Raw genomic sequence first — 25,919 nt, forward strand, 5'->3', positions numbered from 1 at the left:
ATATGTCCACCCCAGCCGTATTCCAAAGTCTCAAAATTATATTTTTAACGATAAAATACCTAATAATTATTTTAATTTGTCTTGTGCCTATATAGTCTTTCGATTACAACGAGATGTGCCAAACACCTAGCATGTTGGGCGAACACCAAGCACAGCGGACGCCCACCGGAGGACGGTCGAGACCGTGGCACGACTTTGGCAGGCAAAACGATGCGGACAAAATACAAATACCAAAAGTGTAAGAATACATTTTTTTTTTAAGGGAAACAATATTCGAAAGCCAGTTGACAAAAAACAAAAAAATAAATAAATAGTTATGACCGATGGAGTAGAGATACTTTCGCAACTTGTTTTCTGGTGGGGTTTTTTTTTTTTTTTTTAATTATAATTTAACATACTTTCCGTGGTGATTCCGAGAGAGCGTTTGTCAACGTATGTATACGAAAATATATACATATACGGTAATAAATTCAGACTTCGACATTTTCGTCTACATCGTTAAAATTTTCAAACCAGTTTCCCGTCCAGTAGATTTTTTTTCTGTTTTAGATTTATTTATACGCTTTTAGTCTGCCCCCCGGTCCGCGTGTGCCAGATATTCGACGACCCACTTTGCACGCTAATTTTAATCAAACGCCTCCGGATGTGTCCAGTGTCCACCGTTGTTGGGAATTTAGTGTGTTTCTTTTTTTTTTCAACCGAAAATATTTAGGCGTGGCTGAGAGACATATTTTATTGTAAACAGCCGCTCTTGGGCACTATATAAGTCTGTTTGTTAATGTCATTATCAAAATAATAATAAGGAACGCCCTAGATATGTTAAATTTTTTTCCATAAGAAGCGAACCACATTGAACAATTTTAGCCGCCGTAGGTGTATGCGTGTGTATAGTATAATTTATACTGTACAAAAATAACGATATGAAAAATATTATAATATTATTGTAAATAAAATATACCAATGTTGAAATGTATAAAATAATCGCCGTATTTATGTTTAGATTCTCCAACTATGGGTTCCGCTATTATTTGGAATCCCCGATCTCTACCAACCAGAGGCGTGAAGACGACCGGGTGACGTACATCAACAAAGGCCAGTTTTATGGCATTACCATGGAGTACATACCAGACCCAGATAAACCGCTGACCAGTCAAACAGTCAAGGTAAGGCGCTTTGGCAATTAATTATATATATATGTTGTTAGGGGTGATTATACCGAGACACGGATTGGGTTATAATATCTTACATAGGAAATAAAACTCTTAAAGTTTCGTATGTGATACTTTTGATTTCACTTATAATATAGTATTTCAGGCCTCTCGACTAGTTGTATAAAGATATTTTTTGCATAGATATTCGACAAAGATATTGGCTCGATAGTTGACAGTATTATAATTGCTTACAGTACATTGAATTATGTTATATCGCTATTGCCACCACACGTGTTTCATTTACATATATATAATATATTTATAAACATGTCGTGTTGCAATGGATTTTATCGAAATAACATAAAAACGACCGTAAATTAAGCGCTGATATATTATACATCATATACCTAGGTACGTATTTAAAAAAAAAGTATATTTATCCTGTCCATTTATCGGAACTATCTCGGCGCTAATCGGCGTAGACGTGAAAGTTTCGCTGAGCGTATATAATATTATCGAGCTAAGGCCGTTTGCGTTGATATCTGAGCCCGATATAATATATGTCGCATAAGTATACATTTTTGTTGTAATTTCATACAAAATATGTGCCAACAAGCGTACATAGGGGAGCCTGCAGTCGTCGATCGCCGAAGAGAGCGAAAGCAAAAAAACCTATTTATTATCTATATAATATAATTCCACTGCTGTTGCATATAATATATATTATAATATGTGTATAATTTATAGGCATATATAAACTGCATGTGTGTAAAAGTTCACATGCGCATAGGTATAAAAATTATGGTGATAATAACTTAGGTATAATGGTGTCTAGGGTAGTGGGAAGGGGGTGGTGTTGTCGGTTGTTTTCTCTGAGGTGGTAAAGTTTGTATTTTGTTTCGGGTGCGAGAACAGAGGTCACCAGCGGCGGTCGCGTTTGTGTTTTCCGTGTGATGGAGCAAAATTGTTGGAAAAAACTGTCCGTCTACAAGACGCATTTTTTGTTATTATCATCCTATACAGACGTTACACACATAATATTATCATATGTGTTTAACCGCTCCTGAGTCCTAACACGCACGCTGCAGCACCACTATATTATATATATATATATATATATATGAGCGTAGACCGTGTGTGGATAATCATAATAATAATAGCGCCAATCGGCGGTCCATATTTATATTCATATAATATGTCGAGGCACTAAAGATAATATATAATAATATATTTATCTTCCGGCAACGGTCAATGGGTAAAATCTCGCCCAAGGTGATTATTAGACGTGTGTGTGTGTGTGTGAGTATGTTGTGTATATATATCTATATATATATGAGCTAAATGGTTGCAGGGTAGATTGTGTTGTTGTGATTGGTATACATACAGGAGGAACTGAGGAAGACGAGGTAGGTACAACACACACACGACGGTGCAGCGGCGGGTCGATGACCAGTATCTGGAGAGCATGGTTTTGGGCACTTAACGTGTTATTATATTATATACATATTCCATATACATAAATAGACGACTATATATATTTTTTTCCGTTCGAAAGAAAGTAATTGGACCGTCTTCTTGTAATGATCGCCTGCCGACCAAATGCACTGGCCTACCTACGCTCTTGTCTCCTATATAATATAATATATATCTATAGTCGAGATTTTCATCTATATAAGAGCATTCAGTCTTGGTTTTTTTTTTACTCCACTCGCTGCACACTTCTGACGTCTCGACGGCCGGCCGTGTGCTGACTTCTACTGCCCTACCCCCGCCAACCTCCTCTTGCCGCATTTCCATTTAAAATTACGACTTAATAGCGGCATAGCCTATACTTAAGACGTAATCGCACTCGTTACAATCGGTGTGTGCGTGTGCGCGTGTGTGTGCTTGTGTTCGAAAAAATATATAATATATTATAATATTGTATATTAATTCCGTTGGTTGCGACGTGTTTACGCATTTGCACACACACACACACACTTACAATATATACCATATATAATGGACCCCTTCATTATGTATATGACGTATACATTTGCATACTGCAGTGTAAAACGCGATCTCTGCGGTCATCGTTTGACGGTGAATTCATCACTGAAGAGCCTGGCTCTCCGTATATTAGGTATATATATATATATATGACGATAACGCCTGTGCCCACTCGCGGAAATAATTATGGTTTGGCCGCGTGATCAAGTATAATAAATTATCGTTTATTTCTTTCCACCGAATTATAATATATTGTGTTTTATGACTACCGTGGAAGGATTTTTTTTTTTTATTAATTTCGTGACCTCTAAAGCTCTCCTTTTGTAATGCGCTCGATTCGATCCAAAAACATTGTCGTTTCTTCTATGCACCCAATACATGTATCCCAGGCATATAGTATAAGTACCTATAGTGGGAATGGCTCGCGTTCACTGCGATATACATAAATCATCCTCTCCTCACTCCACCATCAGCAATAGTTTAATAATAATACTATATTTTAATGTAATTGATATCCACGTGTAGCCATTTCCGATATAAGTCCGATTGCTTTTTAATCTTGTATGCATATAAATATAGTCTCGTCGAAGTCCATATAATTATATATACCTATACCTGGGGGGGGGGGGGGAGCGTCTGTGTTGCGTTACATTATAATGTCTGATTCGGTAAGTTCGACTGCGCGCGCGTACACGTGTATGTATATTGTATGTGTACACTGTACAAGTACGCGTGCTGTATGTACGTCCGACTGATAAAGTAGATACCTACTTATTATACCTATACATAAATACCTATTCCCCGTAGGTAGCGGCGATTGTATGCCGCAGAAGTCAACTGACGGCCCAATGATTTATAGTATTTGTCCGAGGAATAAAATATAAAAACGCACAATCCGCCGCCATATATCGGACATATATACGTACCTATATGTAATGCGCTGTGTATGTATAAAATGGTAATACGAGTATAATAGTCTCGGACAGATTGGTAATAACTCTGAAATCCGCTGCGACAGTCGGCGATTCAATAATTCATAAGTTCCACTACCGTGGTATGGTGGTATGCCCCCCGCTCAGATATATACACATGTATATCTGGTATATATATATATACGGCGGAAACGGTTTGCAGACCGCCACTGTCTGGATTGAAGATTAAGGGGGGGGATGATTAAACACCGGGTGTGACTCTGTGGTGCACTTTTTATTTTTTGTCGGTTTGCACGCCGCGGGGGCGGGCAAATCAGACGACTCGTGTATACTGCGTTTAGTGATATAATATATATAACTGAGAAACACGATGCAACTTAAGTGGACCGCATACGAATTTTCGACTCCTACGCGCTTGGTGGTGCAGCAGTTTCGCACCTGTGTAGATAGTCAGCTGCGACGAGTACCTTTTTTTTTTTTTGTAGTTTGTGCTTTATCTAAAAAATTCGATTCCGCACGGTCGAGTAATGTATTATTATTTATTATTATAAATTATAATATACACTCTCACCGGAGTACAACATAATATGCATCGTATATACACACTATGCAGACATAAAAGCAATAAGGAATATATTTTGAGAAAAAAATACTCATAAAAAAAACACATTGAAAACACAGTACCTACATATAATATACTGTAATGAAATATATTCTTCGGTGAAGGAAGATAAAGGGTAAATAGGAGGCAATAACGAAAACGAAACTTGACGGGCGTTAAAATCTCCACTCCGTTACCATACACTTATAATATAGGCACAACCACACATCAACGATTTCGCTCTTTATACACACACACATCCACACAAATACACACACATGAAGACGACTCTAAAAGGAAATTCTTGTTTTGTGAGATTAGGCGACGGCGTTGAATTTATAATGTTTTTTTCTTCTTTACAACACACACACACACACATACACGCATATTATATATTATTACTTTTTTTATGCGTTTATAACATTGGATGAACATATCGTATTCTTAGGGTCAATTGTCAACTCACGGCTATATTGGATTTCATGATGCCTTCTACACTCACACACAAACGGATAATGTATTATGCGCGCACCGCGCACTGCACAGTTCTCACGGGACACCTGTCTTACGAATTTATCTTTTATTTTTCCGCTGGATCGTCGTTGCAGCAGCGGATTCCGATGGAAATTATCTCTTTTTCGTATCTGTCAGATCGGTGTCGCGCACATAATATATGCATATTCCAAAGCGGCGGCGGCGGCGTCGTTCGTAACACATTTCATATTTTTTTCTTACCATTCTACTACGGTTATACCCTATAAATTATATATACGCCGCAATACCATGCATGCGTACTTATAGGTATTTGTATGTAAAGACGATCGAATGAGAAATAATAATTTGAATATTCCTCGTACTTATATACCTTTTTATTGCCCCGAAGCTTACATACAGAAGCTATTATACGAAAATTACATTTTTATCGTGTGAAATTTGAGGTTTTGTCCTCTCGGGTTTTTTTTATGGAATATGCGTGTACCTATAATATAAGCGTCGTAATCGTTGTATACATTATTTTTCCGAGTAGATAATTACTTTTGTTCTTTTCAAGACAATTTTCAATCTTAGTTTATACACGTGACTTTTTTTATACATAATATATTACGTCGGCCGTCAAGTTGATCGGTCGACATTTTTGATCCGATAATGTAATATTACCGAGTGGGTAAGAAGTTATAATTGGGGGAGAAATATAATAATAAATAATAATAATCCACGTACTCGTCGGACATTTTAAGTCTCTCTCTGCTCTCTTTCGACGTAGGTATATATAAATACTTGGCAGGTGGTGGACGATGTTATATATACTGTTGATTATTGTTGTTGTAATTGTATGTGCAGCGTGCACACAGCGGGCTAAAAGCACACTCACAACTCACTTCTCGCTATAGAGTGAAACACACAAATATAAAATAAAATAAAAATTATAACTTATGTATAGAGCACAAGACGTTGTTATAGAACCTAACCCACGTTTCCTCAAGGCCATGATTGTAAAAATAACACACGTATACCGAATCTCATTACTGATTGTTATTACCCATAGATTGCTCCGTTCAATTAATTCGAACGATTTTATTTTACTCATTCGTTTTTTATACGTATTTTTTTTTTTATATACACACACATAATGCCCGTGCGTTTTTATTGCTTTTCCATGGAAACTATACATACGAAAAAAAAAACTACCAGCTTCTAAAATGGTCCGGAGATTAAAAATTAATAGCGCGTCTTGTGGCCAACAGAACACGCATGTGTTTTTCTTGGTATAATACTACCGGCCATGTAGTCATTTAATTTCATCGGGAATCCGAAGGTAATAACAGTAAATTATATCAAAACATGCGAACGTCCGATATTATGTGTAGTCGAGTTACTTATATTTTGTTGGTTTTTTTTCTCTCAAACATTTATACATGTATAAAAAAAAAAAAAGACCAGGAGATAAACCATTATAATATGTTATGCGTTACTAAAATACGATAATAGTTCGTATATAATACATTATAATTATATTAGTCACATATATATTTTTATTATGTACCTATATTGTATTATGACTCATTGGAGCGATCGAGTGTTACCGCGCGCGTAAAATGAGTCACATTTTTCTGACGAATTTTTTATTTTGTACTTGCAGAGCGTGGTCATGCTGATGTTTAGAGAGGAGAAAAGTCCAGATGACGAAATCAAAGCGTGGCAGTTTTGGCACGGCAGACAGCATAGCGTCAAACAACGAATACTCGACGCCGGTAAGTCGCATAATAGACATTATATAGTAATTTTTAATTTCCGAGACGAATATATAAATATATATAGGGAGATCGACTCCTCATGCTAGGTTAAACATAAAAAAAAAACTTCAGAAATGTCAAGTTCCTTAATTTTTTTTTCATAAGTTTTTTTTCGATCCCCCTTTCGAAGTACTCTGATACGTTGAAATCCTATACCGCCGCCGTAAACGTTAATACTTTAATGGAAAGACGCGCGTTGCTGAGAAATCAACGGACCGTGTACCGCAATCCGCGTTCTCGTGTTACAATTCGTGCGACGTCGGGTTGACAAGTTTCTCCAGCCACTCGTGGACGAGATGGAGAGAGAGAGAGAGAGAGAGACGGAGATGGAGACGAAAAAAAGACGGACAGCGCCGAGACCATAATAATATTATTATATGTATCCGTTTCCCATTACGTGTCGTTTCTCGACCATATATACGTACATATATATATATAATTTTACATGTGCACACCTATATTATCCACACACATAATACACACAATTCGGTATACACAGGTAGTTAATAACAATTGTCGTTTATTTATCGCCATAGCGGTATAAATATGAAAATAATTATTAACGTACGCGTATAATATTATTGTCGAGTATAATAGCATCTATACCGCGCGTCGTTGCGGGCATATAAGACGGTTTTATATATTTTTAATCCACGGGATACGCGCGCGGGCCATTTCGTGGTGTGCATGTAGTAGAGGTACGTGTAGAAAAACTTAGATCGGTGGGAGTGACGGCCGGTGAGGATAACGTGTGGGCACATACGTATAACACACATATATATATATTATATACACACCTATACTTGAGATTATAATATACTTCGACGAACACGATTCGTTACTTCGCGCGTGCGTGCGTGTGTGATGCTGTCTTGTACGCGCATATGATTAGTGCCTGTATGACACGGTGGCGTATAGTGTAAGTCGTATGTGTGTGTGTGTGTGTGTGTGTGTGTGTGTGTGTGTGTGTGTGTGTGTAATATTTCCCTCTCCGCGTTTTCCGAGTGCGTTTAAGCAGCCGAGGCGTGGTATTATAATACGTACGCGTTGCCGCCGATGTTTTTGACGTCAAAGATGTTTTTCTCTCTCTTCGAATCGTATACAATATTATAATAAATAAATCGTCATCATATGCGTTATTTATCGTATATGCATAAAACGACGCCGCCCGGCGATTATAGCCCGGACGAATAATAAAATGACGATTCCATTTAACGCGCGTACGTTATTTTTTCGCCCGATCAGGGTCTCTCGCTATACGCATTTACCTATATACGATATATAATGTAATGGGACATTTCGAATGATATACGTCTATATCGCAATTGCCAAGGATTTCAAACCAGTTATCGACTACCTATTTATACGTATGTGTGTACCTATATGTTTATTATTTTAAATTTATATACCTATACAGTGCCTACTATATAGGTATTTGCGCATTTTTTAGTTTTTTTTTTTTTACGTTTCCGTCGACCCATTGCACACCACCGCCATTTAATATAATATCCACAGCACATATACACTTTAGCTTCTTTGACTCTATATACGCACGCATTATAAGTCCACCGAGTAATGCGAACCCCGCATAAAAATTTACATTCGGTAAAATCTAATAATGTATAAAGTACGACCTATCCGATACACGGCTCGCACTTTGGACCGTAATGGCATATAATATATTACTAACTCGACTTAATAAATATAGTATAATATGAATACTACATTTTCCTATAATATCACGTGTTTATATCACCGCGTATGTATAAAAGATTTCTATTTGAAATCGTCGTTTGAATGATGCAACGGTATGTGTCACGTGTGTATATTATATTATTATGTAGGTACTATAGGTACCTAGGTATATATGTACTAGGTATATGTTTATATAGTGTCTGTGGTTCAACTCCCTTTATTTGTACAACTTGTATTTTTAAAAAACACTACTGCATTGACCTTTTAAGCCTTATATTAATTGTTCGTTCCCTTAAAAGAGTCTCGTATATATGTCCCTCTGCTCTTATACGGCGGACGGAGTAGAGCTGCGCATACAAAAATGCGACTTCCCTATTCCGTTTCCGTCGGCGCAGCCGGAGAAAAAAAATCGTTTCCATCCGTATTTGTCACACACAGAATCCGAAAATGGTCACACATCGCCGCCGCGTTGTGTACGTGAACTGCAATCCGTCGGTGGATTACGCGCAATCGGAATGTCGTTTTACACGCATATAATACACTATAGGTTATTACTTGAAAAAAAAAAAAAAAAAAATGTGAAAAAAATCAGATAAATAATTAATTCCGACGACTGCGTGTGCCCGTGTCTCTCGCGAGGGATATCTATGCAGCTAGGTTCCATTGTAGTCGTTTTTATCGACGCGTAGATTATCCAATTATTATAATATATATATATAATATATTACAATAAACATGCACACTTTTTCGTATAAAATTATCTCGTCGCTCCCATAATACCGTCAGAATTAAATATGTATAGTTAATTAAGATGGAAGAGTGGAGGGACGTCGTTATATATAATACATAATATAGAATCTGAAGTCTAAATCTTCTTGTACCTATATATATATATATATATTACATATACAAGTCAGCCGTGTTTTAATTACATCACTTTTTTCCTCGTACATATTATACCTATATTTATATATTATTATCTTAATGTGATATTTTTTCCATCTGTGTTCCCGCAACGACCAATAATTATTATTCTAATGGATTCTGATGTCAAACACTGCAGCGTATAGTCGGGTCTGCGTGTAGTCGAGCTTAAAAACACACGAAAATATATTACCTCCGTTCTGAGGTCAACATCGATCGGTGAACCTTATATATAATAATTTATATAAACGAAAAAAATATAAAATATACAAATGTATCCCGCGATGTGAAATACGACCAACGAAAATAAATTAAATAACACCGACGAAGAAGCATTTCCCTAATTGACGTTATCGGTTTGCTATCTTCAATTTGGTTTTTTTTTTTTTTTAGAAAACTCGTCACGATGTTTTTTTCGTAAGTAAAAAAAAATCGCGTGCGCACACTAAAATCTACATTGTTCTCTTTGGATGATATTTATAGTTTTTGTCCACGACACTTACGGAAACTGAAAAACAAAAACCCAACAACAATGGCCTACTGTGTTTTCGAGATCGTAAATTTTTTCATCCTCCTGTATCACCTGAGCGTGTACGAATGTCCCATTGTTTCGCGTTTTTCTTCGGATTGTTGTTCTCGTTTATTTTATTTTTATTATTTATTTATTATTTTTTTTACACACATACATGTTTTTAGTTATAGTTTATTGTATTTTCAAAATTCACCTCGGCCGCGTTTTGTCAGAAAATGTACCTATATATATTATATTATTTTGTAGCATTATATTCGACAACCCCACGCGTATGAGCCGGACGTCATCCTGATATCGTATATCTAAAATTATACATAAATATTATACATAGGTAGGAGGTACCTATATATATTGTTTCTTAAATATATTTGTATATTCAATAAAAACTCTGGTCGGGAGGACGTATTTCTGTAAGATATCATTTTTATAATGAAACGCGTAACGTCGTAACTCGTAATTAACCGGCATAAATTCGCACGGTCCCGAAAAAAAAGGGTGGGGTAGATAATATGTATGCGTGTAATCATAATCATCAGAACTCCATTATTTATAGTAATAGCGCGTTTAAACTGGTTATTATACAGCCGCGATCGGTTCGGGTCTATATTAAACCATACCAAGATAACCCTTAGGTTGTGCGGAGGCTGCACTAATATTTCAATGCGTTGGGTGTAAGAAAATGTATTTTTTTTGACATGGGGGAGGGGGTACCACTGTTTCGCTTCGAGGAAATCGTGAGCATCGGACTCTCTCTAGTAGCCTGTAATTATTATTATTATTATTTTTTATTTTCATTTTAGACACACGCGTACACTGACCCAAATCGTATACAAATAAGGATTAGTTCGATCCAGTATTAATAATAATGCGGGCGCGCACGATGAGGAACGGATGGTTGCCAGTCGGAGGAGAAAGAGACGAGGGGGCTATAGCGTTTAAAAAGATTTACATTTTATGTGTATTATATACCCACTGCACGTGTATAGTTTTTTTTTTTTGGTTTTACTAATTTATGTAAATTCGACCTTCACAAATATAATACGTCTATCGTAGTAAAAAATTAAGTCGCGTGTGTTCAGAACACTCGCATATAGTGTGCGCGCGTGTGTCTATATTATTCTAAAATGCCATTACGAAATAATATACACGACATTGCTTTTAGACGATATCTGACGAATTTGCAAAAAAAAAAAAATACACGAAAAAACCCATATAATACACGAAACAAAAACTATACACGTCTTGTACGGTATAATAATAATATATACAAATATGTGCCGTACAGACGGCCGGATTCTGTTTCGAGACATCTGTCAGATATATAATATGCAAATCCACCGATGGAGGCAAGTCTGACGTGTCGTTTCTCATTAGGTATTATAATTGGATATCGGCCAGCCCGGGTGAGCGCATCTCGTCGTCCACATAGTGAATATCATTTGTTTGCCGTCGCCGTCGTGTACACGGTACAATATAATATAATATTATATCCGTTTATTACTATTATGCACATCGTAGTGTATCCCTCTCTGTTTATTTGCGCTCTTTCCCGAAATCGTTCGACGACCGCGTAACATGATCGAGCAACACGTTTAATAATATTATTCGTATACCATAAACAATATTGTCATGGTATTATTATAATCGCGTATATTTTGTAATGCTTTTGGATCAGACATAGACATATTATAATAATACCCATATAAAACCCATATAAAAGGCACGTCTCCGCCAGGTCGGTTATGCGTGTTTGTTAATTTTCGTCGCATATATATACACTTACTAACCTGCGTATAACTTATAATATTATCACACGCACTCGACCAAAATTGGTACTGGGATGGCGGATGGGGGGGGGGGGGGCGTTCTAGTCGACGTTCTTGTGATGCATATAAATACTGCACATCGTCGCTGTACGCAAAGCGTGGGCGGGTGTCTACAGGTGTGTGTATATATATATATTATTACACGCGTGTCGGCGGGACCGGAAAAACCTGATAACGAACGCTGCACTGACCCATTTGTTCTTTAACCGCGTGCACTGGTGCAGTGTACACCAATGCAGGCGTACGGAGCAAAGGCCACTGGCTATATAATATAATATACAATCAGGTTCCTCTTCCTCTACACACACACACACACACACATAATATATATATTTACCCGCGTAAGTAGATGCTACTCGTCGTCGTAGCGTATAATATATATATTATATAATATATACCATATAAATAGTCGGTAGTAGCGTCGGGACCTGTTATTGAAATCAAGTTATATTATATCTTTGACGTATAGCTAGTTACTATTGTAGTACTGCTATTATTATTATACGAGCGCCACTTCATTCATAAAAATCGAAACCGCCTCCTCCGACGATGTTGTGCCGTGCCACGGTGCGATATCCAATCCAGTTCTCCGTGCAACATCTCACCACACAGCTTTAGCTGTATAGTAAAGATAATATAATATTATGTATACAGAAGGTGTACCCGTTACACTTGTCTCACGCCGCCGCCGCCACATACTAAATCAATTTTTATATATTTACCTAGGTATACAATTTTTTTTTAAAATTATTCATGTCAATGTGCACTGGCTGTACAATTAATTTATAATCAATATTATTTGCTATGTGCGGCTTGTGTGTGTTAGAACTTGGAAGATTACTGTAATTTACCAGAGCTGAGTTTGCATTAAATGACTTGGCGCGGTGCCAAAAAGAAACGAAAAAAAAAAATGTTTAAAAAAAATACGAAAAGTGAATTTTATTATACTGAATCAAATTCCACACCACGCTCTTGTTTAAATTTATACAATCCGTCCGTTTATGTATTGCTGTTAATTTTATTATTTTGTTTTTCGTAAATAAATTGCATATTATACCTATAAAATTATAAAACTTATCCTATACTGCATAATAAGTATAATGATGATTTTATTTATTTTTACAGACACGAAAAACAGTGCCGGCCTGGTGGGATGCATCGAAGAAGTATCACACAACGCCATCGCCATTTATTGGAACCCTCTGGAGAGTCCGGCAAAGGTAAGTTTCGTGATATTGTTTTTGATACACTCACGCGTACGAGACGCATACACAAGTATATCGTACATATATAGGAGACAATAATTAAAGAGTAACGAGAACAATTTTATCTGTTTTTTAACCTGTCGTCCGAATTCCTAACCGTCTACGCATTTAATGACCGGTATTTTTTTCTTCTAAGGAAATCGCGCCGCGTATTTATCTTTTAATAATGGTAATTAATATCTACATCACGTAGTAGCCGCGGAGAAGTGAAACGAAAAGAGATTATTTTATATTATATATATAATATAATATATTGCTGAACTCCCGGCTTGTGCTAGTCTCAATATCTATGAGAGAGAAAAAAACAAATCGCCCGAGGGCCGTTTGTGTGTGTGCTAAACGAGGTTAAAAAACCCATTCGGAGATGCCACACGGCGAGCGATTTTGAAATCGAAATTTACACACAATAATCCGGATTACCCGCGGCTTCCCGGTCCAATCAAATATAATCACACGGTGTATTATAAATTATAATATATGCACAAGTTTTTTTTTTTTATTAAATATAAATAATATAATTTTTTTTTCTTTCTATTTCAGATCAACGTCGCCGTGCAATGTCTTAGTACGGATTTCAGCAGCCAAAAAGGCGTAAAGGTGAGTTTCTGTATATTTTATTACTCAACGCACGCGAGAGCGTTCCCCTTTTCGAAACGATAATAAAATTAAACAAAAAATAAACTATTAAAAACGAACTCACGCTGTTTTCATCTCTCTACGGGGGCGGTGGGGAACGTCTTAATTGGAGTCTCGGTTTCTTTTTATGCTTGGTCCATTGGACCCCTCGGCCCGAACGAAATACACTGGTTAAAAAATGCAATTACTATAGGTATATTTTATATTGTTATATTCCTAAATCCGTACCTACTTGAATGGATATCGCGTATAACCAAGGCCAACTGTGATTTTAAGAAAAATAATTAGCGTTTCATTAAACTGATCACCGTTTTAAATAATTAAACAAAATAAAATACCAAATTATATATTTATGGTACGAACAGTGCTGCGGTGATGTAGATATAACTTACTATATACGAGCACAAACTCGCATATGTTAATACAAAACTCGACAGGTAATCTTGAATAATAAATTAACAGTTACATACTATTATTATACAATTACACCTCAGTTAATTAAGAAGAGGAAAATAGAACAAACCGATGAAACCAATTTGCTTGGTGCATATGTACACGCCATATTATTATAGGTTTATATATTTTATAAATAAAATATAATAAATATAAATGAATATAGTAATTATTATTTTCTCTCGCATAAATGCTCTGCTCACAGGATTTGCTTTTGCGTCTATCTCGATTTAATTATTGCACAGTCACTACTACCTTGGGCTAATTGGAACGGTATTCGATCTGTGTATCGCGAAAACAACTACACATTACTATTAAACGGAATATTCTTATAAATTGCTGGTAGGTAGATAGGTATAGGTACGTGTGCAATGTTCACGTATACAATGGTGATTGACATGGGTTTTCGCAATTAATTAAATTATTACCGGCCTGCAATAAAATACGTATGATAATATGTATATAATATTATTATACCTACGATTTCGAATTTGTTTTCAGGGTTTGCCGCTGCACCTGCAAATCGACACCTACGAAGAACCGAGAGACGGACCTGTGTACCACAGGGGATATTGTCAAATCAAAGTTTTCTGTGATAAGGTAAGATTAATTAGATATTAAATCATATTTTTTTTCTTAAATCGTTTATTCTCTATTTACGGGGCTGGTCGTTGTAGTGGGGTGGTTAATCTAACGGGAGAGATAAAAAAAAATTATGTAGGTATGCATAATTTTTGCACCGCCATTTCGAATAATGTAATTTATTAATATATATATATATTATATACGACTCGGATACGTACGCCGCCACATGCTTTATAGTCGAACACGATGGCAATTATACGACACGTATATGTTTATGTTTACAAATACAAGCCGCGTATAATAATATAAAAATACCTATATATAATGTCTATTATAATAAGGTTGTGTGTGTGTGTTTTTGTGTTTGTGTGTAATGTACTCGTATATATAGTGTATATATCACACGTAGAAAACTATGCGCCTTGTCTATTAAAACAGCGCTGAAGAGGTCATTTATTTTTTCGTCCCCCAAAAACTCTTCGCCGGTATCTTACCGGTAGATCAGACATGGACGACGACGCAGCTGGAAGGTATATGTGTGTCTTTTTATACACGTATAATATATTTCTTAATTTTTTTTTCCTAGTCGTATACATGTACAAATGGTCAGAGGCTTCTAATTTACTGCACGCATCTCCTCTACGTGTGTGTATAAATATATTGTATACGAGACGCTGCAGTCGGACCACCGAAATTAACAACCTCCGTGTAACGTGTTCTTGTTTTCTAATATTTTGTCCGAAAAAAAAAAAAAAACATACCATGTTCTTTCAATCTCGTCGGGATTCCTATATAGGCAAACATTGCTCGAACTCGTACGAGGAGTGCTGCCGAGCTGGCTGATAACACCGCCGCCCGCTCAGCCGTGTCGTGTCTTGATTCCACGTGAGTTGTGACCCCCGCAGACAGACAAAGGATGTATTTAAAACGCTATATAATATATTTATTCGATTCCCGCGGGGTATTAACGTTCGTATATAATGGGAAATAATAATAATAAAACCTAAGAAATAAAAGACTGTGTTTCGAGAGATTTCAAAGTCAGATTTGAAACAGTACCCCGAGACAGCGCAAGTGTGTACGGTGGTTTTTGTTTTTGAAGTTCAACGCGGTCACCGGAGAGGAGAAATAATCGCCTGGACAGCCCATTGTACAGTTCGCGCTCGCGTGTGTCCAAAGTATAATATTATAATAATATTGTGTGCATACAAAAGATACCTAAGAGCGATTGTCGCAAATGCTCGCCCGTGCCCGTACCAGCGCGAACTATTATTATTATATCGACCAAAGAACTACCGCTGCAGCGTTTCCGCCGTACGAACGATACCAGCCAGATGATAACATCACTATATTAAATATTTATTATATCTTAAATAATAAAGTATATATTATACTGTGCGTGTAAGTGAGATCGAATGCGCGCAGATTATTAGTTATTACGCGAGATTCTGTGCATCGATCCGTCGAGAATAATCTTTGGATTATTAACAACGGGCTATTAAACCGATGTTGTGTTTTCCGATTCCACGTCCGTGTATTATATTATATTCGTGTAGATTACAGATATAATGTTTTATTTTTTCATCGGTTGCCTAATGAATTTTCTCTGCATTTCGTAAGCGCGCCATAGGTTTTTTTTTTTTTTATCGGCCGACGCATTAGAATAGAATAATAAATAAAACTCTTACGGACACATTATTCATCGAGATAGCATGTTGTAAATAATAGGATTCTCCGGGGAGCATTAGCTCCAATAAAAGTCATTAAAATTTAGTTGTAAAGCCATAAAACCAACAGCGGAGTGCGGACGCATGTCGAAAGTGTCGGCAGCGGCGTCGTACGAATTTTGGTTTGATTTTTTATGTATATAATATATATGTATATGTATATACAAATACAGGCAAACAGCATCGATGTGCGTGCTTGCTTGTGTCCAGTGCGTGTCCGATTGGAATTCGGTCTCGGATTTATCTTGCATCTTCCATGATAATATACTAATACTATATTATGCTCGCGTATAGATCACACGTCACACTTGCGCAATAATACATTAATACCTGACATTAAAATGTCCGTGTGTTTTTCTCGTTGGTCGAATTTCAAGATTATTTGTCGATCACCGCCACGCCGATGTGTGGTGGTGCCACACGGCAATGCCATTAATAACGATTTAATAATATAATATAATATAGTATCAAAAGAGCCGATAGCAGCCTTGAATTCTATATTCAATTTATATGAGCGAGCCAGCTCGGCTGCGCAGTTATAGGTATAGCTTTTAATGAATCCTATATATATATATATACAACAATATATTATACATTAGGACGTCCCATATAGTTACGTAAAAGTGTGACGGTGCGCGAGAACGTAATATTTTTTTCAATTAGATCGAAATGGGAAAAATATCATAAAAATGTCAGGACATCGTCGTCATTCAATAGCCACGAGAATGGTTTCGTCTAGCCTTACTTTTAAGCTAGTGTCCGTCGGCGCGACGCGGCAATGATATTTTGAGGAGGCGATTTTTGACGAGTTCTGTGTGGGTAGTCGTGGGGGGGGGGGGCTATAGAAACATACAGTTATTAGTAAATAGTATTATGACCGTAGGTACACGATGTATACGCGAGAACACAAATATTGAACGAAAAAAGCCGTTATCGGTCGTCGTATAACATATACGTGCATTGGTACAAAATATTATGAGTGTATGCGTGTATAATTTTTTTTTTAATTACTACACGAGAAAAATATTATACCTACATACTCCCGTGCATAGACGTAACTAATAGTAGAGGCATACCTATTATACATATATAATATTATAATGTAGTGAAAACATAAATAGCATGTTATTTATCGATGTCGAAAAAAATAAAAAATAAAATAAAGTTCAATTTATAATTGTGAGCTGCAGTTGAGAGACTGTGTTGTACGCAGCAACAGCCGTATAACCTGCGCGACTAATAAATTTGAACGCATGACAGGGTATAATATTTTCAAATCGCCTTCTTATGTACCTATACATAATGCTATTATACGTATGTACGTATATAATAATATACAATACGTTCTCTCTGCTTCAGTCGCCCGGGTACAAAGATACTTATAACATGTATGTACCACATACATATTATATTATATCATATAGTTTTCACGTGTGTGTGTGTGTGTGTGTGTGTGTGTAGAGAAAACAAATCATAAATTATGATATTCATGTTACGCCATCAGAGTTTTCCTTGTGCGACAGTACCTCCATGTGTAAAAAAAAAAAAAAAAACTTTCCCGATTAATAAAATTATACTATACATCCGTTTGTTAGAAGAAAAAAAACCGCATAAATTGAATGGTGAAAAAAATTCGTTTAATTACGGTTTTATTGATTTACTGGCGTACACCGGCCGGCCGACAGTTTATGATTTACTGACCGTGGAGAGAAAAAAAAATAGTAGGTATATATTATTATATAATCGTTTAAATTACCCGGCGGTGTACTCGGAACGTGTAATCTTTTTTTATTTGAGGATTTATAACGCCTGGACCCGCCGAGGTTCCCAGAATATATAATAATAAATGCCATTATAACGCATTAATAATAATAAAAATTGTAGGTATATACATATATGGCGTGCGTGTACGATGTATAATATAATATATATTATACTATGTGAAATTACCGGGTTCGCGACAAATTAATGACGGCACAAATTTCGGCGATTCCGAAATGTTACTGTCTAATATTATAATTGGACGATCCAACAAATCGTATATCACGTTATAAAATTTTATTATGTGCGTTTTTTTTTTTGTGCTTTCTTTTATTAACGACCGTTACCATTTGGTTTTTAGGGAGCCGAAAGGAAGACCAGAGACGAAGAGCGGAGGGCGGCCAAACGGAAAATGACTGCCACGGGTCGCAAGAAGATCGACGAACTCTATCATCCACCGTGCGAGCGTTCCGAATTCTATTCGATGAGTGACCTCAACAAACCGCCGGTGCTGTTCTCACCCGCCGAGGACATTGACAAGGTGAATATTTCAAATACGTTATTATTATGTCTAAAACAAGCTCAAAATAATAATTTTTCGCCTAAACCCCGTGAAACAGTTCATTTCGGTACAATCAACTTAACATAGGTACTACTGATTTCGTACGACCATGTACTACGATGACTAACAGCGCTACTACAGCATGTGCTACACACCTACACCTTTTAAAACCATAGAATATGGTACTTAAAATTCTTTAAATATAATATATTAACGATACGTTTCTGGTCGTTTCAGCTGACGTCGATGGAACTCCAGGGATTCTATGGGCACGACACGGACACGTCCAGTCTGTCGAACGGCGAACCCGGTTCGATGAAGCATTCGTCGCCTTTCCTGTTGCACTCTGGCGTGGCCAACAAGCCAGCTGGCACGACGACCACGCAGACGCTCAAGTTCCACAATCACTTCCCACCGGATACGCACAAGTGAGTTTAACAACGAACATTACGATCAATACTTCCCAATTATTTGTATAACATATTAAAAATAAAAATAGCAATATATTATTAGAATCCCTAAGGTATGTGTATAATAATATATAAAATAGTGTATAGAAATGGATGAAGCTGGTCAACTGAATAAACCGAGACTTCGTCTCCAAGGCACATGGTTTTTGGGACGATCAAAGATATAATCGGCACGTTTGGTATTGTACCAATAGTTCCATCCGTTGCTAAACACTAAGTCAGGGCTCGAGACTTATACATCTGCGTGTTTGTTCGGAAAATAAATAGAAACATGATGATTTCGATACAAATTTGTTTCGCTACGTCTGGGTTTCAAATTTCAAAAAGTGTAGTGCTTATTTTCATTTTTTTTTCTATTAATAACATCTATATATTTTATACATTTTTTGATATTTTAATAAATTTATAAGAAAAATCAAAAGAATAAACCAATTTTTTTATTATTTGGTGTGATGTAAATGATTTAGTGCATATTTAATAAATAATTTTAAAACTTCTATTATGGCGCATTAAGTATCGAACCTTTGTACTATTTTATGATATTATCATACACATTTATAAAATATTATCTATATGATCAATTAAAACCTCCCCGTTTGCTGCAGTGGTACTTTATATTGCCGCTGTTTTTATTGTTTTTTTCATTTTTTTATTTTAACTATATTATATATTATACTCCTGCGAACGTTTGGTTGCGTATTCATTTATATATATGAGACATGTTTTTTACACATCAGCGTGTCTTATTACAACAGCGAGAAGAAAGAAGTGCTGGACCAGAGTGGACTGACCACGGACGGTACGGTGTTCTCGAGTCCGCCCAACAAGCGAACGAAGCTACAGGTGCCGCCCATCAACGAGCGAGTGATGTTGTACGTGCGGCAGGACGCCGAGGACGTGTACACGCCCCTGCACGTCATACCGCCGACGACCCAGGGACTATTGAATGCTGTAAGCACAGACTTCATTTATTATTGAAGTACTTATTGACAAACAAGTATAAATTCTCTATTATTTTTTTTTTTTTTTTTTTAATATATATTTATACATACACTGTATATACGTGTATTATTATATAATCGTTTTAAATTTTAATTACATTTTTTAATCGAGAAAATATCCGTGCTGCTTTTGGATGATATTATTCTGTGCTCATCGCAATCGCCGCGCCTCCTTCCGTAGTTTTCCCGTTGCCCGCCCGACCCCTTTCCGACTTATTCCTCTCCAACGATGATGGCGTTGTACGCTGTTATTCCCGCTGCACCTGTTTTTGGTACAATGTTCTCTCATCCAACGCAACTCATCACGATACGTTGCCGTCTAACAAAACAATTTTCGCTTTCTTATACCTCTTATTTCACGGTTTTTACTGTATAATATTATATCCATTAATCAATACTGCACCACAATGTTATTTTCCAAAACACTCGCGCGTCCCCTCGTATAATACAACACCCCAGAGGCAGAGCGCCGACAATTATGATTTCCGTCCGATAAACATGATAAAAATAATGATAATGATGATATTATTTCTACAATTTATTATAGCAGACAATTCCATTATTCTTTACATGTAACACTGCCGCACTGGACTCTCTGTATTCATTGCGCTCAACACACAGTTCACCATCTCCCACCACGCAACTGCTAAACACATATTTTGTCACTAAAAAACGATCCTATTTTCTTTTTTTCTTATATTATATTCGTGAAGCTTTATTAGATTTATCATCTATTTATCTATTTATATTATATTATTATATACTTTATTCCTTACAAACCGACAATTTAATCACGCTTTATTTTATTATTCGTTAAATTATTTTCGAAACACTGTATTCAAAAACACCTATATTCAACATATTAACAATCTAATTATTATTTTTTAATCACTTTTTCACAAAACCATGGTGTGTTTTTAAAGCTGTAGGTGGGGTTATTTATCGCTCCTAGTAGTCAAACGTTTTCGTTAAAACCACCACTTTTATAAACTATAGAGCTTAAAAATACACATTTTGTTTGCGATCATTTTTGTGCAAAATGTTTTGGTCAAAATCTCGCACCGGACTCTAAACACAATAACCATTACTTCTAGAGCATTAAAATAACCATAATGATAATTTTATATTCTCATGATATATTGTCATATTGCTTGTTTTTTTTAATGCAGCATGGCTTATTCTCGGATATTTTCACCTTCTCTCTGGTAAGTGGTACATCTTTTTATCTCTTAAGTATGTTCTTACCCGCTTTGCATGGCTACTAACATAATTTTCCAGTGATCCTTTTTCGTCCAAAACCATCACGATTATTTTTATATACTTTACAAATTTAAACTTTCAAATCAAAAAATAACTTAAAATTGAACAATAAAAAAAAAAATACTAGAGATGTTTGTCCGTTTTTACTTTTTACTTTTTTTTTTTAACTTAGGAGTATATACATACTCCGTGTTAATTTTTATTTCCCATTATTTTTCCAGATTGAGGCTAAGTACAAAATTTCTGCTTCCAGCATTAGTAACATGTATCGAAAAAACAAAAAAGGGTAAGTGGAAACGTTTGATTTTTTTTTTATAAGTTCTATTTAAATGCTTTTCCAATTTTTAAGATACTGGGTCACAGTTGACAGACAAATTTGCTTTCCTGAAAATACATTTTATAATTTAACAATTCATAACAACACCGCTTTAGCAACTAATTTACTTTCGAGTTCATAAACCTCTTGTTTACCTATATTATGTGATAATAACCAAATTTAAAAATTATATACTGAAACATGGTATGTGGAAGGGCATCCTCTGAGAAGAACCTATAGGTGAACCTTTAGATACTCAGTTTTTTAAATACCATGTTCAGACTAATGTTTAAAAAATTCCTCCAAGTTAATTGGCTAACTAAATAAAATAGGTACATTTCTGTGAATGCTCATATTATACAAGTATTCGTCATATAATTGCGTTCAAATACAAAATTAAACACATATGTTATTATTATAACACCTAACCAATATTTGATACAAATTTTAAACATAATATTAGTTTTAAAAACTTGATGATATTTCATTGTTTTAATTATAAATTTTTTTTTAGGATTACGGCCAAAATTGATAATGATATGCTCAAATATTATTGTAATGAAGATTCATTTCTATTGGAAGTCAGACACGCCGAAGAAAATGAGAACATGCTTGATATTATACTGATTGAATTTATGGACCGTTAGTGGTCCAATCAAATTGTTTTTAAAATGAAAAAAAAACTTCAAAATTCCTATCATTTACCAAGCTATGCTCATTTCTTTACTCAACAACATATTTTGTTTAAGAAATATGTGAAATTATTCAAGTCGATACGTTAATATTATATAGTTTTAAAATAGTGATTAGATCTTAATAGGATAATGTACATAATTATAATATTATAGACTATGTTTACATTTAATTTCCATATGAACATCCATGACGTTATATTTATTGTACTTAAGTGTTAGATTGATGACACTATTATATGACAATAGTTCTAAAATTTGTGCACACCTTATGCTCAGTCAATTTAATTTTAAGTTGTTTAATGAAACAGTATTTTAGAGATTTATGTAATTGGTCTAATAAATTAAGATTATAATACATAGATAAATACTTTTATTTGTATACATATATTTTTTATTAAGTAGTGATTACTATTTTGCAAGCATCAAAATTGAATTGAATGTGATACAAGAGAACAGTTATAAACTTATTTAACTTTTGAATTGTATTGTAGCATTATATATTTCAATTTGATCAATTATGATTTACAAATTTTGACTGTAAAGTATTCAAGACAAACTCTTTTGCTCAATTTTTATTTGAGGAACAATTTAGTTTTAAATCATCATGACAATACATTTTATCAATATTGTTTAATCGTTTATATTTTTGCTCATCAAACGTTGTCAATGGTATATCTTTTTGTTTTGTTTTTTTTTTTTTAATCGAGGGACGAGGATACTATTATTATTATAAGTAAACGTAGATCAAAACATATTTTGCCATGTTACTTCGAAATTTATATTTTCAAAACGTTTTTTTGTACTTATCTTTTTTTTTTTTGTAAATAAATTTATTTTTAATTATTACGAAATAAAATATATTAATGTAGAGTTAATTAGTTTTATGTACTTAAAAGTATTATGTTTTGTTTTTTATTTATCTATTGTAATTATAAGTTCAAGTTAATTCGTGTTATATTTTAATTTTACCCAAATTTATATCAAATAATTATGTTAAATGTAAATAATATAAAATGTAACGTAAAACATTCCAGTTGACTTTGAATTGTTGCTCTATTTATTAGTAAAACGATATATTTCTTGCCATTTATGTTTAATTTTATTATTTTCAATCAATACAAAATGTATCTATCTTGAGATCTGTTAAGTAATAATGTAAAGTGGTCTTAACATCTAAAATTGCCAAAATTAGTATCATTTATAGTAACTTTGATCTCATGTTGCTGGTTGTTCAATATAAGACGTTTTTTTTTTATCAAAATTAATTTTTAAAAGTATTAAAGTATTTAGTTAGTATTGAATTAAATTAAGGCTAAACCCAGTACGCATGACAATTTTTTTGTGCAATTTTTAAGCTACAAACATTTTCATTATCCAATAAAAATTATTAATAAATGTAGCCCAAACAGAGTGCCATTTTTATTTATTTTTTTATACTAAATGATTATATGACTTTGAAAGACACATATGTAGCCACTTATTAAACCCACACAGTTTATTATTGTAATAATCATACTATTTATTTTTATTTTTATTTTTTTTTTTGTCAATACTGCCAATACTAAATAGTAATTGAATAACATGTTTATTATTGTCTTAACCATATGATTGTCAGAAATATATATATTATATATAATATATGTTTATATATATATATTTACGATATAATTATAATATATTTGTATGTTCAAGTGTTTGTCGCCTTTTATGGTCAATAAAATGGCATTTTTGCAATACTTTTGAAATTATAATTTTAGTTTTGAATTTATGTCAAAATTATTTGTCGTTATGTTAAACATTGTATGTTGATTGCAAAATTTTAGTTTAAAGTCCAATTATTCTTTGGTATTTTATAAATAATATATATATTTATATAATTCATTTGAATTATTTATTTATCCCCACACTCATAATGGTACAGTGCTGTAAATTGCAACTACTGTTGGTAATTTTTTCCCCTAAATTAATTTATCTACAATATGATATCTTGACAGTCATAAGAAATGGTTTTTTCTGTGGCTGATTTATACCAATAGAATAATATCCAACAAAATGTGTAAAGAGACATTATGAATTTATGATGAAAAATATTTTATGATAAAAGATTAGACGGAGATGAATAAAATATTTGTTTTAAATTTTGTTTGCCTCTTTTACAAATACTGCTATATTTATTTAATTGCAAGAGTATTTTTAAATGACTTGAAACGGTGTTGAGACATTTTGACTTTTAGCAACCCCTAAATATATTTAAATAGGTACAGCAAATAGAATATATAATTAAGTCATCGTATGTTTTCATTTCATTTATAGTACTGATGTTAAATCTGATTTGACCAGACAAGTTTTATTATTTAGAATTTCTAGGGTTAGGTGCCTATCTAAAATGAAAACAGTTTAATAATAATTTGAATACATTTTTTAAAATTACAACTTTTTAGTGAAGTAGGTACTACCATTGATTATGAATACTTAATAATTACTTAATTTTTTATAAATCATAATCAATGATACTACTTACTGCCTGCATCTTATATTAGATTCTGAGTGAAACAATGAATGTAGGTATTGTAATGATGTGTGTTTTTTTGTTTTTGTGTCTGTGTACACGATTAGTAGTCGAAATAATGCTTCGATTTTCAACTTCAGTATCTTGTTCGATGGTAAAGTGAATCAAGGTGGTACTTTTGGGAGGTCAAAATTGATAATTCCCAATAGTTTTCAAAAAGCACCGGGAGAAACAACATAAAAATTAAGGAAAAATGGGTATTTTTATGCAAAATCGATTTTCCACAAAATGTTGTTTATATTTGCATTTTCTATAAACGATGAAATTTTCAAAATATTTAGATTTGTTTTGAAGTGTTTAGGAACATTTTCAGTTTTCAATTTTATTAGTCTTTTTTTCTATGAATGTAAATAAAACTTTATTTGTTGGGTAAAAAAGCTTGAAAATTTAATACAAGGCTCCTACTATATTGTTACAATGACATTTGAAAAATATTAAAAATCCTTAGTCACAGTTTTTATTTATAAGCATTTAAAGTTCAAATCTTGACAAAATACGGAAAAATCACGATAATTAGCAAATTATTTTGAGTTGAGAATTCATAAAAATTTTTCTTTTTAAATCTAAGATTTGAAAATGTAATACAAGATTCCTCATAAGAGTCATAAGTTTGTCTACCTTTATCAAAAATAAATGTCTACAAGCAAATCAAATTAAATTTTATGAGCGTTTAAA

At 34.2% G+C, this 25,919-nt stretch overlaps 1 protein-coding gene across 7 annotated transcripts in view; it reads left to right on the top strand.

The window, feature by feature from the left end:
* LOC132950795 (protein grainyhead-like) overlaps positions 1–24,366 on the top strand; it is a 107,828-nt gene extending 83,462 nt beyond the window's left edge. For 2 of the 7 annotated variants that reach the window (XM_061022360.1, XM_061022366.1), the window contains 11 exons: positions 96–238; positions 1,001–1,163; positions 6,814–6,925; positions 13,070–13,164; positions 13,750–13,806; positions 14,800–14,898; positions 18,733–18,912; positions 19,171–19,361; positions 20,141–20,354; positions 21,886–21,950; positions 22,495–24,366. In XM_061022360.1, coding sequence (XP_060878343.1) covers positions 96–238; positions 1,001–1,163; positions 6,814–6,925; positions 13,070–13,164; positions 13,750–13,806; positions 14,800–14,898; positions 18,733–18,912; positions 19,171–19,361; positions 20,141–20,354; positions 21,886–21,950; positions 22,495–22,627 — 1,452 coding nt within the window. In that variant the 3' untranslated portion in view covers positions 22,628–24,366. Of the gene's footprint in view, positions 1–95; positions 239–1,000; positions 1,164–6,813; positions 6,926–13,069; positions 13,165–13,749; positions 13,807–14,799; positions 14,899–18,732; positions 18,913–19,170; positions 19,362–20,140; positions 20,401–21,573; positions 21,610–21,885; positions 21,951–22,494 lie in introns of all 7 variants that reach the window. The other 5 variants (XM_061022362.1, XM_061022361.1, XM_061022365.1 and 2 more) reach the window with 5 other exon arrangements.
* The last annotated feature ends 1,553 nt before the right edge of the window (positions 24,367–25,919 follow it).

Source organism: Metopolophium dirhodum, chromosome 8 (genome assembly GCF_019925205.1).
Source record: "Metopolophium dirhodum isolate CAU chromosome 8, ASM1992520v1, whole genome shotgun sequence".
In the NCBI taxonomy this organism is placed as follows: domain Eukaryota; kingdom Metazoa; phylum Arthropoda; class Insecta; order Hemiptera; family Aphididae; genus Metopolophium; species Metopolophium dirhodum.